The sequence below is a fragment of the Odontesthes bonariensis genome, chromosome 5, assembly GCF_027942865.1.
Source record: "Odontesthes bonariensis isolate fOdoBon6 chromosome 5, fOdoBon6.hap1, whole genome shotgun sequence".
Lineage (NCBI taxonomy): Eukaryota > Metazoa > Chordata > Actinopteri > Atheriniformes > Atherinopsidae > Odontesthes > Odontesthes bonariensis.
Window position 1 is genome coordinate 32,715,945 of NC_134510.1, and position 14,719 is coordinate 32,730,663.

Genomic DNA, 14,719 nt, shown 5'->3' on the forward strand with positions numbered 1-14,719 from the left:
TCATTGATAGAACAGCATGGATCAGAATAACACAGTACAGATACTCTAGTTGAATAGTAAACACTGCTCTGACATTGCCCGGATCTGTGTGCATACCTGTTTAAGTGTGTGGACCGGTGTGTGAGTGAGACAAAACTTGATGCTGTGTTTTTGGCAGTGTGTCGCCATCTAGTGGTCACTCATATGTAGTTCTTGTGTCTGCTCTTCCAGTTTAGGTTTGTTTTTGGTTCTTTGTCACCACAGTCTTTTCGGCACGGTGTAATTGATGAACATTGATAAACTTTTTTAGATGACTATTTTTGTCTATATACGTTATGTTAGTGATGTTCACCTTACTAAAAAATTGCCAAATAGTTCAATTTAAAGCTGCTGCTTTTGTTGCTGTATTCGATATTACCAGAAGTGAGTATTTGACACAATACTGTGATCAGACACTTTTGTTTTTTCTGAATGGGGGAAAAAATGTGTTGTATTCATAGAAGAGACTAAAAGGAATAAAAGTTTACTGCTGGAATTGAAAAGTGCATGTGTTATAGCCATTGGCCATCTCGATACCCACAACCATCCAGATGTGAGAAGCCTTTTCTTGCTTTCAATAGAACGGGGCTTTTATCGAAAAACCTTGTTTAGATAAATAAACAGTCTCTCTCTAAGGTGGTAAACAGAGGACAGAAAAGATCTGTATGTACAGCATTGAACATGGAACATAGCATGTGAGGTGTGTGTGTGTGTGAGGGGGTGTTTTCTGGTTATGATGCCATGCAATCCTTCCTGTAAAACCAGTTAACTGAAACTCCTCCAACTCCACTCAAGTTGAGTGAATCAGAGTTTCCAAGATTCCTGCTTAAATGACCCTCCTTCTTTGTTTGTGCACACCCACATACACACACAAATAATGATGAACTTTCCTGAAGCCACTGCAGCAGTGATAGGAGGCAACCTGCGGGTCATGGCTGTGGGTAATTATCATCCAGGTGCAGTTGTGATGTTCTACCCGCATGCTGCTCTTCTTCCGCATTCCTGACCTTTTCTCTATGCTTTTATTCTCTATATTTCGATGAAAACTCTCCCTTTTTATTCTCTTATTGTGCTTCCCCTCTTTTTCTCATCTCTTGTTACTGTTCGTACAGAACTGCTGCAAGCGTGAGCTATTTTATCAGTTCATATTTTGCAAACACGTCAGACCAGGAAACCTGTCAGAGTGATGACCAGGTTGGAGTTTGCTGTCAATCAGCAAATATTGACATTAGAAAACAGGTAGTCAGCATCTTATTGAGTTTGACCCTGTCTGTAAATGTAATTATTCTCAACTGAATGATTATAACGTCGATACAATGACTCCAATGATTAACCCCCACATCACCTGATATTGTTTTTAGTTTGTTTTGGGGATGGGTGTAGTTTTGTTGAAACTAAAACATTTTTCATTTGACTGACTATATTTGGGTTGGGTGGTGTGTCCATCTCTCCATCCTGGTGTTGGGGTTACCTGCTGGTCAGCAGCCCAATCACAGAACTCATACATCACGTCTTTATTAGGAGGAAGTCATTAGGTTTCTGTGGCGACCCAGCCTTGACCCTGCCGAAGCTCCATTAAAATCCCAAACCCAGGGGTCAGAGCAGGAGAGGGAGGGTTTGGCTTATAACTGACATCGGCCAATCAGGGATGACCTAGGCTCCCATCCAGCTCATTGGCGCAGGATCCAAGGTTTTATGTGTTTTTCCGTCTTTATTGTATTGATCTAGTGTTATTGCAATTCTGTGCTTGAGCTTTGCTGTCTCGCTGGCTTATAAATTTAACGATTTGTACTTTTTCCCCTCTCATAGCACCCCAACAAAAGTCTACCAGTCAGTGTGTCAGAGTCCGACAAGAAATTCTCCTTAAGTAGCACTTAGTCTTTCACTTTCTCTGCCCTCTGTGCTGCTTTAACTTCACAGTAAAACTTGAAGAGATGAAGCAAGAAGACGTCTTTTCTAAGCATTACAAAAGACAACAGTTATAGAATAAGCTTTTTCCGACAAGGAGAGATTTTATTCAATAAAAGTCCCTTTTAGCTGTTTTGTATAATTTTATCGTAAGCTTCTGTGTATATTTTGTTCTTAGTTGTTTCAAAGTGAGATGTTTTTTACACTGACCTTTTATCGTTTTTGGATACTCAAACAAAGTAAATGTACAACTCATACCTTCTATGCATTTATTATAGAAACCTACACGCTTTTCACTCTTTAGAAATAAATCCACTCCCTGTGAAAAGTAAGAATTTCCCAATTAACTAACATTTAGAGTGAGTCGAGCCTGACCAGCTATGGCCATAGACCTTTGGCCGCTGGTTTCTTGTAGAAGTTGTGTGCAACTGCACGTTTAATGGTACTCACTTTCAGTAAATGATGTTGCTTATGGGTGGGGCAGCTGGGGGTGTCTGTTTGATTGACAGGAGGCATAATGTGGCGCCGGGCATCCACTTACCCTCCATCTCCCCTCTTCACCTCTCCTCTCAACTTCCTTAGCCCAGATCCCCTTTCTAGGGGTCAAAGTTCATCATTAGGATGCCCTCCATTCCTGATAATACACATATACACAGAGGCTTGTAACCAGCAGAGGACTCTGGCAGAGGTTGCGAAGGCCGGAGAGGGTTGACAGGGACCATTAGTCTTTATACGCCCCCCCCCCCCCCCCCCCCGAAACCGTCTCTGTTGCACACACACCCAAACTTCTCCCCCAGGGGCATTAGTGCCCTCACTTTACCCTGAATGAGAGCTGCACTGACCGGTCACAATGATGACAGAAAATGTGACGCTCCGCTGGTTCAGCTCTGCTGCCTCAAACTGATCAATTTCACACTGTTCAGCTGTTTCTTAATCTTTTCACCTTAAGGTGATCCTCCACTTGAACTTCTTCTTCCCCTTGTTTTTTTTTCTTTTTTTTTCAATGATTCAAGTCATGTGCAGGTAGGTTTGAGGCTGTTGTTAGAACTGATGATCGAAGGCTGACTGCACCTTAAGACTAGGAATGTGTGGAAATGTGTGGATAAGGATGGTGCTGCTGGAAAAAGTTTCACTATTTGTCCTTAGCTGGTCTTTAAAAAGGCAGAAAGACAAACTGGATTGTGAACATGTTTGCATATGTTATGAAGTCACTGACCACGTACTCACTCATGGCATGATTCTGCTTGGTTTCTTTGAAACTGAACAAACAAGAAGCAGACACCAGTTTTGTTTTTTTATTTAATCTATGTGTTAATCAGCATCCGCTCAGAGGATAAGAGGGAGAGATTAAAGATTAGCTCAAAAAGAATTGTTTTTACTTTTCAATCAAAGGCAACTTTATGTGTAAATGGGAAAAACTCAAATCTCAAAAGTTCTCAAATATTTTTCTCATCACATTTATATGTAGTTGTTTATTTAAAAAAAAAATGCATGTATCTACATGCCTGAACTTAACCAAGGGGCCTCATTAGCATGTGGAACCAAAGATGGAATAAACATCAGAGACAGGTAATGCTGCAGGTGGAAAAAGAAGAGGAGAAAAACAATATTCTGTTAGAGTTGAACATGGTTCTGTAAGCTGAAAGAACATTTGTCACTCCAGCCTGCCTCATAATACAGTAGGTAAAGCTGAATCCCAAAGTCATTCGTGCACGTCTTAAAATAAAAATCAGACGCTTGAAATAGGTATATAAGGCATTTACACACTATGTGTGTTGAAAAAAATGCAATATATAGGTACATTTAGGATGGAATGTATACAACCTGTGATTTCCAGAAATGTAAAATGACAACGTACTATGTTTTCCTTATGGTTGGGTCACGCATATCACTTTAGGATATGAGAATGATGACTTGTGGGACATCCTCTTAACATAAGCAGTTGTGACTGACTTGCGATCTGGCATGCAGAGGAGAGGTAGTTTCATCTATCATGAATATACCCAGTACTTTTCCTGAGGAACAGGATGGGTGTATTTTGAAAAAGAAGACTCAACATGCTCAGAATCTGGAAGTGTTTCACTGGAAATGACTGCGGTTGGGATTCACATTCACGGTTTTCTAATGCAGATTCAGAAAGTCAATCTGCTGATGGTCATTACACACATGAAAAAAAAGTCTAATCTGTATGTATTGCTGGTTTATACAAAGTAAACTTTCGCCTAAACCCTCAAAAAACAAATGTATCACTTGATAGAATAGCGTGTTGTTGACATAGATGTCTTAGAGAGTTAGACTAATCCTAACCAACACTGGCCGAACACAAATCTTTTTGTAACCTTAATCCAAGTTTTTATCCAAAAATGGAAACATTTATATCATGGGAGAATTTTGGTCCCCCAAAGGAAGGTGAGTTATGACAGTATTAATAGAGTGATGTGTCAGCATTATGTTTGTTTAAACACTGTTTTCAATGAATCTGGGATGAAAAGAGAAAGCTTCTATTTGAATGGAAAACTTCAACTCACTTTGGCAGGCCAATTACCAGAGAAAAACTCACCATTTTACTTTTTTTGCAAAACATCGGAACAAATTATCTCAAAATGTATGGGACATACGTATTCTATGGGTTAAAGTGCAAAGTGAGATGAATGAAAATAAATTACAAGTACACTAGCTGATATTATACCACAGTTTCCACCCTCTCCCTTGCCAACAGAAGACATAAAAGCAGATATCAGGATGAGAGAATGTTCTTAATTCTCTTTCATTTTGCGCTATGTTTGGGCAATGTGTCTCATGTTGAAATTTGTGGATATATTGCATTAACTTTGCGTTAAAGTTAAGGCTCTAAGACCACTTAGTTTGGTTAGAAAACCAAAATTGCGTGGTTATGTTTTTGAAGAAAGAAACACAAATCCCCTGCTTTGCCTTTACTCAACATATACAGCACGTACAAATGGCACCTCTCATTGCATAAACCCGAGTGACACACTTTGTAAGTATAACCTTCCTCTTTACCCCTGTCTTCCTATCATTATCATTCTGTGGTTGGACAGTGCTGCACGCATTGTCTGGACTCAGTGTGACAGTTTGATGAGCCATTAGTCGGCATGATTTATCGGTGTATACGCTCTGCCTAGAGACTCTCTGTCTGCTGTGGGACGGCGTGCCTTTGTCTTCACTGCTGTATGGGGCGGACCCAGGGCTTGTCATGCACACACACATGCATACATATGTGCTCACAAAGTAATTATTTTCTGACGTAAAAACAGTACGTTTCTGTTTTGGTAAGAATGACATGACATCGCATAAGACGGAGTTCAAAAGTATTAAAAGTTCTGAGACTATATTAAGTCACAAATAGTCAGCTAAATAGTGGATGTATGATCTTTAAGAAATTTTAAAGACCGTGGTTATTAAATTAGTTTGTGTACATATTTATTTACATGTAATGTCATAGAGATTGTATATATATAATATATATATATTATATTACAAACTAATATTTTAGTTTCTTGAGGTCAAAAAATTAGTATGCTCACACAAACTTGGTGGCTGTCAGATTCTGATGAGTCTACTCTAAGATATAAGTTGTATCAATTATTCTTACATTGACTTATTTGTGACTTCTGTTTAATTTAGAGCTTTTACATGGAACCTGAACCTCTTTTCTAAGGTTTAGTAAATATATCTTCTCCTCAGTATATCCAGATCAACCATTTGAGCACGAAACTAACAAAAAAAAATGCATTCTTACAGTGTTTTAAGGATTTTTTTCAATGTTGAGCAACAATGCCGAGTCCCTACATGGAGCCAAAAAGAAAGATAAGAAGCACATAATCAGTGTAAATTAGACTAAGGATTACATTTAAGCTCACCAAAAAGGTTAATAGTTGCCAATACAATGCTCAGGCTTTAAAGTTCTTAGTACAAATATATAGTCCTTTAGTTTGTTTTCCCATCTACTGTGGTTGAATGTAACGTCATCAGCATTTTAACGTTTCACGGTTTTGCTCTCATAGTTCTCGCTTTGTCAATGTTATAATCTGTCTGTTGCTCAATAGCTGAATGCCAGTGAAGAGAAGAGCGGGAACACTTTGGAGAGAGGCAAGGGGCTTACCGTCTGGATGGACGGCAAACTTCCAGCTTGATAAGAAAGGTGAGAGGTAAACATTGACCTGAGTCCTATCGCTGCTTGTCCAAGTCCATCTTTCACTGGAGAAACTGTGCAAACAACAGGGATGCACTGATAACTCTCTTTCACTCCGAGCAGTCAACTTTAAGTATCCTCTGATAATGAGCAGCAGAACCCCGGCCTCACAGTGTCCACCTTTGTTATATGAAAAATAATCCGTGTACGCCATTTTTCTTCTTCATGGCAGTCTGTGTGAAAAGGTCTTTTGTCCTTTATCACCAGGCATGACATTTTATTAATCTTAGGGAATGTGATCGCTGTTGTTGTTCAAGTGTTATTTTTATCAGCCACTGAAATTCCTGTTTCCGATAAACTGAGTTTCCCAACACCAAAGACAAATAGTAACCATGTGAATAACAACAGTCCCTCTCAACACTAAAAATGAAAGTGGCACAAGGGCTTAATGTGATGTACAAGGTGACTCCCATTCACATCATGTTGCATTCAAAGAGTCAGTATTGTGTACACTTACACTATATCTGTTCCATCACCCGGAGGTGTACATGTTTGCTTCGGAGTGAAACGCCTTAACTGTTAGAGAAATTGTGCATTTAGGAGCACAAGTTCTCCAGTTGTAGTTGTTCTCTGAGTCTCACAGAGCTGCCTCTGGTTGCACACTCTTATATGACAAAAAAGTTTGAGGCAGTAAAACCACAGAAGAGAGTTTTACTTCAAACAAAAGAAGTAATACAAGATGACCCAATCTGTCTGTTAATGGGTAACTGGATCGGTACACAGTCAGCGCTTCTACATGAGCTTCATGCAAACTGGTAAGCAAACAGATGGATGTCCACATGAGATACATTTGTACACAATTATATCACCAGAAGAGTGAAATGAGCACTCCACAATGTCACTTTCAAATTCGTTTGTCTTCCTCTCAACTTTCTTATGTTGCTCTGTTGCTTCATATCAAAGGATTAGATGCAATTGAAATTTTCTTAATGCCAAAATACTTTTTCTTTAGGCATGCCATATAAGCATTTTTAAACTACTTCCCCTATTTTAAAAGCATGGGTAATTTTTTTAAAAACAACAGTTGAGGGGCACATTAAAAAACTATGCTTCACGCAACAGTTCAGTCCTGGAGAGGTTTGGCAGTGCTCTATGTTGTTCTTACAAGGAAACATCTTAGATGCTTTAACAACTTACTGATGAGGTCCATTTCTGGTAAATAGATACATGTTTTGTCTAACAATATACACAGGATGTGTGAAGGGGTGCTAACGCAAATAATATATCATCTCTTTATACACTTCTGCTTTCACTGCAGGCAGAATTCAAAGTGTCTCAATATGGTTCAACACTGCTTTTGCAGTTGATTTAGTTTTTGGTATGCAAATAATGACGTGATCTGATATGTCATATTCCTTCTTTACGTCCTAAGAAGTTTTGTCACTGAATTTACTTTGAAACCCATTAATTGTTAGAAAGCAAATCCATTCCTGTATTATATTTACACCTGAGCAAATCAGACTGGACTTGGCGTTCATGTGTCTGCACTGTTATTTTTACATCAATAACACAAGCACATATACAAATCATTAAATATAACTTTATTACACTATGATGCCAGAGAACACACATTCATATATGCATGTGCAAACATTGTCCCCCAACCGTCCCACCAAAGATGAAGTCAGGATATTGAATTTGTCATGACTCTCACTACTAATAAAAAGCCACATTTGCTGCAAATCTCACCTGTAATGCATCATTGTAATATGCGGTATAAATCACGGTGGACCGGGACTGCACACGATGCCCATTCAATATATGCCATATGTAACAGCTTCAAAACATACTTCAATATAATTTTTTGAGATAGTTTTACACATTAAGACAGCTTTTGTAATCATGAATTGAGAATCAAAGCAGGGCTGCACATCAATGGGAAGAGAAAAAACTGATAAAACTGATAAAATAATACACATAGAAAATATATTACATAATAGAAACAATCTAAACGTTTGTGGGTTTATGTGATTCACATCAGAAGATCGGAAAATCCACTCACCATTTGAATATCCACTTCATTCACAGTATATAATACACAATTTTCTTTGTATTAACCTTAGGATAAACATGTCCTTTAACACCCATATGGTTGCAGGGCAATATTGTCAAATTAGGAGGCTTCTCCCTCAAAACGCAGAATGAAATGCAAAATCCTCTTATAAGAAGCAGTGGATGCAAAGTGGGTTGAATAATTGTGCTGGTGACGATATCAGGCCCTTTCTGTTGGACCAGCTCCCAACTTGGATTTGGGAGGCAAACACCCTCTCTTCCTTTAGGATTAGGTTTGAAACTATTCCTTTTGAGAAAGCTTATACGGCACTGACTTGGGTGACCCTGAACCAATACTTTAATTATGCTGCTGTAGGACCTCCCATGATGCACCTCTCCTTAGTCTCCACATTAAATATTTATACTGTCATTAACTTTGTGTTTCTTTTTTCCAGCGGATATATATCAAGTGTTTTTTGTTTATGTCTCTGTCCTGACATTGTTGTCCAACTGGTCAAAAGTTTGTTTTTATCTGATAGAGGTGCCTTTCTGCCATGAAGCACTTTTTTAAAAAAGAACTACAATTTTAAAGTACGATAGTGTTGGATTAGGCTGCATTGAATCAAATTATAGATTCAAATTGAATTGGTCTTTAACTGAACTTTGAGACGACTTCTGTTGTAAATCGATCCCGTATAATCAAAAATGGATTGAATTGAATTATCTAGATTACATGTCTCAGTGTTATTGAGCTTGCCTAAATAACAAGCTTTCCCCCCCCCCCATCTTCGTTCATGAAGTTCATAGGTGAACAGAAATGTGTACATGTTGGGATAAAGTAAATTTGTCACTCTCCAAACTGAGACTCCATTTTTGCTGAAGCCTGTTTTGAAGCAGCAGCTCTGATAATGGCACTGCATTACTAGCTTAAGATCTAAGTTTTAAAACTCAATATATAGTTTGACCCCCCCCCCCCCCAAAAAAAAAAAGCATGGAGTAAGGATGTACAGCATGTAGTATCGTTGGCTTTCAGGACCTTTTCAGCTTGGGTGTCTTGAAGTCTGTCTCCATCTGCTGGTGCTGGTTACTCACCGTCATTGAGGATACAACACGATCTGAAATACTGTATACCACATTTCAGATTCTTATTTAAATGCCTTGAATAATTCTGCCGCATTAATAACTTTCCCACTTGTACAAAATAAAATTCTAAAGGTTTTCACACTTTACTTCTGGTCACTGTAACTCTGCTCAAAACAACTTTCAAACAGAAAAAAAAAAAAATAAATAAAACATTTAAACTAAAAACCTGCAACAGGTAATATTGCTCATGGTTTTGCTCCACAGAAATTCTCACAATGACAAAGCATATCTTTAATACCACACCCTCTTTTGAACCTCATACAATATGTCAGAACCATTATGTAAAGTTTAGATTAAATTGAACAGTATATAAAACAATCATTTTGCTACAGCATCCCATCGCTGGTCTGCGCCTCGTCACATTGATCAAACACCTGATGCAGTGGAGGTGGTGTTGCAGGCGATCAGTCTAACAGGAATGACTTATTCTCATTAATACTCAAACTCAACTTGGCAGAAACCTTGAAAATATGTTAGTGAGCACCTCAGTTCCACATTGTGGTTGCCTGAAGCTTGCTCAGGTTCACCTAAAATATACTGCAAGATGAAGCAGCTTAACCTTCTTCCCAAAAAGAACCAATGCACAGAAACAGTTTATACATTACATCTTTATTAAGATGGAAGACCTTTAAAGGATAAATTAAAGAGTTGCACAAATAAATATTTTGCAACATTACAATGTAATGTACCAAACTTTTACATCCATGACAATGTAGATTGTGTAAATCGCAAAGTTTTCAGACACTTTCAATCTTTCGTGCCATTCTTAACACAATCCACAAAGAAGTCATTGCAGGCAACCGTCAGGGCAGCAACCAGAACAACAAATTCTTGGAAGTCGACTTCACCATCCTTGTTTTCATCCAAGTCAGACAAAATCCTCTCGACCACGCCAGAATCATTGTTGCCCTAAAAGAAACATTGAGATTTGAAAAAATAAAATGTACTAGACAATAGACTAATCAAATACTCACTTTTGAGCTTAATTAGGTTATTTTAAACTTCAGGCCTACTGCACCACAGTCCTCTTTACTAAATGCAGATTGTGTCATAAGCATGAATGCAAAGTTCTTACATCACCATTTCATGCTTTTCCTGTCAGACTGAGCTTGTCGAGTACGATAACAAAAATTTAAATCAACGAGGTGCAGAAAGACCAGTTACTTGTAAAGGCGGTAGCATGGTTGCCGCGTCTGTCACGGCGGTGTCGCACCGTGACGTCAAAATGACGTTTCAGGCATGGCGCTTCCCTTGAAAAGACGGCGCAGCGCGTTGTCGTGCACCAGTCGATTTTTGTAACTTGGCGGCGCCGAGCACAACGAACCGGATGGACCGATGTGAGACCAGGCTCAGTGAGGAGGTGCGTTTGTACAGGCAGCTGTACGAAACTGCAGTGAAACAGCACAGGGAGCACGTAAACTCCCAAAACTGGTGCAGAGAGATGTGCAGAACTTTGGGGAAGGAGGGAGAGTTCTGTAAAGGCTCTAGCATGGTTGCCGCGTCTGCTCGCGCGAGCGGTGTTGATGACGTCACGAGTTCGTGCCCGCCACAGGACCCTATATAGTGGCGCAAGTCGTTGCGCGCCAGTAGTTGCAATTTTCTCCGTCACAGAGGTGGCGCTGCTACGTGAAGGTTACCTCTACAACCACGAAAGTGGAGAAGAAAACAATGCCGCTGTCAAGAGCAGGAATACTGTAATTAATGATACTGCTGCAGTTTTCGGATCATTTTAATTTTTTAATTCAGTTAAAAGAGGTGAAGGTTTGAAGCCCCCGGCATCAACAGAGTCTCTGCCCTCTTCTTTGCCTTCACGTATCTGTCCCGTAGCTTCTTCCACACATTCTTACAGAACTCTCCCTCCTTCCCCAAAGTTCTGCACATCTCTCTGCACCAGTTTTGGGAGTTTACGTGCTCCCTGTGCTGTTTCACTGCAGTTTCGTACAGCTGCCTGTACAAACGCACCTCCTCACTGAGCCTGGTCTCACATCGGTCCATCCGGTTCGTTGTGCTCGGCGCCGCCAAGTTACAAAAATCGACTGGTGCACGACAACGCGCTGCGCCGTCTTTTCAAGGGAAGCGCCATGCCTGAAACGTCATTTTGACGTCACGGTGCGACACCGCCGTGACAGACGCGGCAACCATGCTACCGCCTTAAGAATGTGTGGAAGAAGCTACGGGACAGATACGTGAAGGCAAAGAAGAGGGCAGAGACTCTGTTGATGCCGGGGGCTTCAAACCTTCACCTCTTTTAACTGAATTAAAAAATTAAAATGATCCGAAAACTGCAGCAGTATCATTAATTACAGTATTCCTGCTCTTGACAGCGGCATTGTTTTCTTCTCCACTTTCGTGGTTGTAGAGTAGAGGTAACCTTCACGTAGCAGCGCCACCTCTGTGACGGAGAAAATTGCAACTACTGGCGCGCAACGACTTGCGCCACTATATAGGGTCCTGTGGCGGGCACGAACTCGTGACGTCATCAACACCGCTCGCGCGAGCAGACGCGGCAACCATGCTAGAGCCTTAAGAGCTAAGAATGTAATGCACCAGAATCCTGCCATTAGAAGAAGCTGCTGTGGCCTCTTTGCTGCATATTGCTGTACAAGTACTGCGCTACACGTGGAACCTCGATTCTTAATGCAAGAAAAAGATAATCTTATCCTTTACTCACCGTGAGGAAATCTGAGAGCTCCTCCTGCAACATATTCTTCAGCTCTTTGTTGTTTAGCTTGTACTTGTCACCCTCTTTCCCAGAATAGCGGTAGAAGACTTTGATGAGGTCCTCCATGGCTCCTTGCAGATTGGCACTCATTTTGCTGTACTGTCATTACAACATGGAAGGCAGAATTAATAATTGTACTGTACAAAAATAATTGACAGAAATACCATTTTTATTGTCCTTTTAAATTTAAAAAAATAAAAAAAATAAAAAAAGCCCTGTGCTTCAGACCTATAGATGACAGCTCTGGTTAAGAGGAATTTATTTCATTTGCATAGGAAATTTGCAAAGTAAAATGGCCCAGAGATAGCCAAGTGGCAGCGCTGATAATTCTCTACATGGTATAGAAGTGCATCTCAGGTCAATGTTTCCTTATCTCTTTTGACATGGCCATCCTTTAGGATAAGAAAAATACAACCAGAGTTTAGGAACAAAAACACTATATAGGTTTGGGCTATACACCACTAAATATAGTGAGCAACAGTATCAATATGACAAACATTTAATGCAGCTTTTGTGACTAACAGTTATATTTCCAACCTTGGGAAATTTGGTAGCAATAGTGAAAAGTCAATCTGAACTACAGCTTCAATACATTTTCTATACAGAAAATACAGTTTCTACTTAGACTTCATTTCAACATATCTGTAAAATAGATTTCTGCTCATTTTGGACACTTGCAGTGCAAGTAAACAACCTCCCAAAACAGTTGCTTATTTTCTTGGAAAGACTTATTTGTTCAGTATTTAAGCCACAACAAAATGTTAGGAAACGAGAGAAATTTAATCAAGGTGCAAAAACTAACTTCCATTTTTTTTTGCCAAGCAGATAGCCTACAGAGGTCAGGGATGATAACCCAAGTAAAAACATCCAACCTACACTTGTCCTTCACTCTGATACCGGAGAAGCAGATACAGGGGAGCAGAGGCACATCACCTCCCACCTGCATGAGCCAGTGGAGGACAAAGGCCAGACCCCCTGCAGGGCAGCTTGCACATAAAATACATTTAAATTGGGCCCTGCATTACGTTACATGAACCACCTGATGCCCCAACGCAGCAGATTAACTGCAGAGAGGTTAGTCGTATTCCATCATGCACATCCGTTTGATGATCTATTTATTTTTTGTCTATCGAGTGATGGTTGAATCAATAATGAACAGCCACCTGCGTGAGTAAGTGAAGGTGTTAATATTAACATTTCATTAAAGAACACACATACAACACTACCCCCTGAATTATTCCAGTATCTCCTAATTATTGAAGATGATTGCAGTTTATTGTTTGCACTCACCGCGTTAAGGGAGCTAATTACAAGCCTTCGAATGCCAAGTGCAAAGTTGGTGTAAATTAACTGTGGCAGCAACTCAACAGGAGCAGCTTTTGAAAGTGTTGCATATAAGAATAACAACGCCAAAAGAGATAGCTTACCTGGATAGTGACGCTAACAGGTGCTGGAGAAAGTGGATTGAGCTCTACCCTCACCTCATCAGCTTTATGGGCTGCTGCCACCTGTGTTCAAACACGCCACACGATCTGATAGGCGCCTCCTCCCGGGCATCAGCTCCATCAGCCGCTGCACAGGTGAGCCATGTGGCCATGTAAGGCAGTGTTTTCTAACCCTGGCCCTCAACGCACACATCCCTGCATGTTTTCCATCCTTCCCCTGCTCCAGCACACCTGATTCCAATCACTGTGTCTTTATCAGCCATCTGCAGAGCCTGAAGAGCTGACACATTTAATTGAATCAAGTGTGATGGAGCAGGGAAACATGGAAGACATGCAGGGCACTGGGGGTCGGGAAACACTGATGTAAGGCACTTCTTTTCTCCTTGGCAAACACTCAAGCTTCGTGGTTCATCACCTAATAAAGCTTTGTTGGAACAGTAGTCTCGACTGACTCAGAGTCAGAGGATAATTAATACTGTGATCCATATTAAACACGAGAGAATAACGCCATAACGTGAAATATAAAACAAACATAACACATTTAGAAATAAACATAAAATGATAAACTATACAAAAGAAAACATAAACAGAATACACAGATAAAAGGGTTATATTTACTAAAGACATGAAATAAAAATGAAAATGACAAAAATATCTCAGGTGATAGGAGTTGTAATTAATCTGAGGTTGTATAAACCCAGTTTTAAGAACTGGTACGGACTAGATTATTTTGTGTTCCAATTTATATAACGTTTTTAATTAATAAACAGTTATACTTTCTGTTTCAGACATCTCTGCGAGCTGTTGTTGAAAAGTGTGATTTCTGTGCAGATGACTGATCTGCGGTGCTGCTCTTTGCTCCATCGTGGGTGGATCAATCTATTGCTTAAGGAGCTGCTCCTACGCTCTCATGCAGGGGCAGAGAGAGGTTGTTCATGATTGATGTTAACTTGAATGACCTCATAACTCTGTTTTTTTGTATAAGATCCTATATGCTGTTAAATTTTCTATCTTTATAAGTTATTTAAATGCCACATACGGAAAGAAAACTTCAAGATCAAAGAAAGACTGAAGGTCATTTTTGGTTATGTCTTTTTAACATTAAACTGCCAACAAAAGAATTTCTAAAAAGGTCCATTTAATCGATACTCTTGGACTTCTGACAATCATTAAATTGTAGATCTTCGTGTTGTTCTAAAAATTGAGACTTGTGAATTTTTGACCTGGAACAACAAAGACTGGAAACAGCTAAATAATGGAAACAGCTAAATAATGCTA

General features: G+C 39.7%; 1 protein-coding gene across 1 annotated transcript; it reads right to left on the reverse strand.

The window, feature by feature from the left end:
* Positions 1–9,864: 9,864 nt before the first annotated feature.
* On the reverse strand, positions 9,865–13,525 carry s100a1 (S100 calcium binding protein A1). Its single transcript, XM_075466809.1, has 3 exons — positions 13,424–13,525; positions 11,946–12,095; positions 9,865–10,183 (listed from the first exon to the last, which is right to left on the reverse strand). Exons 2-3 carry the CDS (start codon positions 12,084–12,086, stop codon positions 10,022–10,024), a joined length of 303 nt encoding a protein of 100 aa, XP_075322924.1. The 5' UTR covers positions 12,087–12,095; positions 13,424–13,525; the 3' UTR covers positions 9,865–10,021.
* Between the last annotated feature and the right edge of the window lie 1,194 nt (positions 13,526–14,719).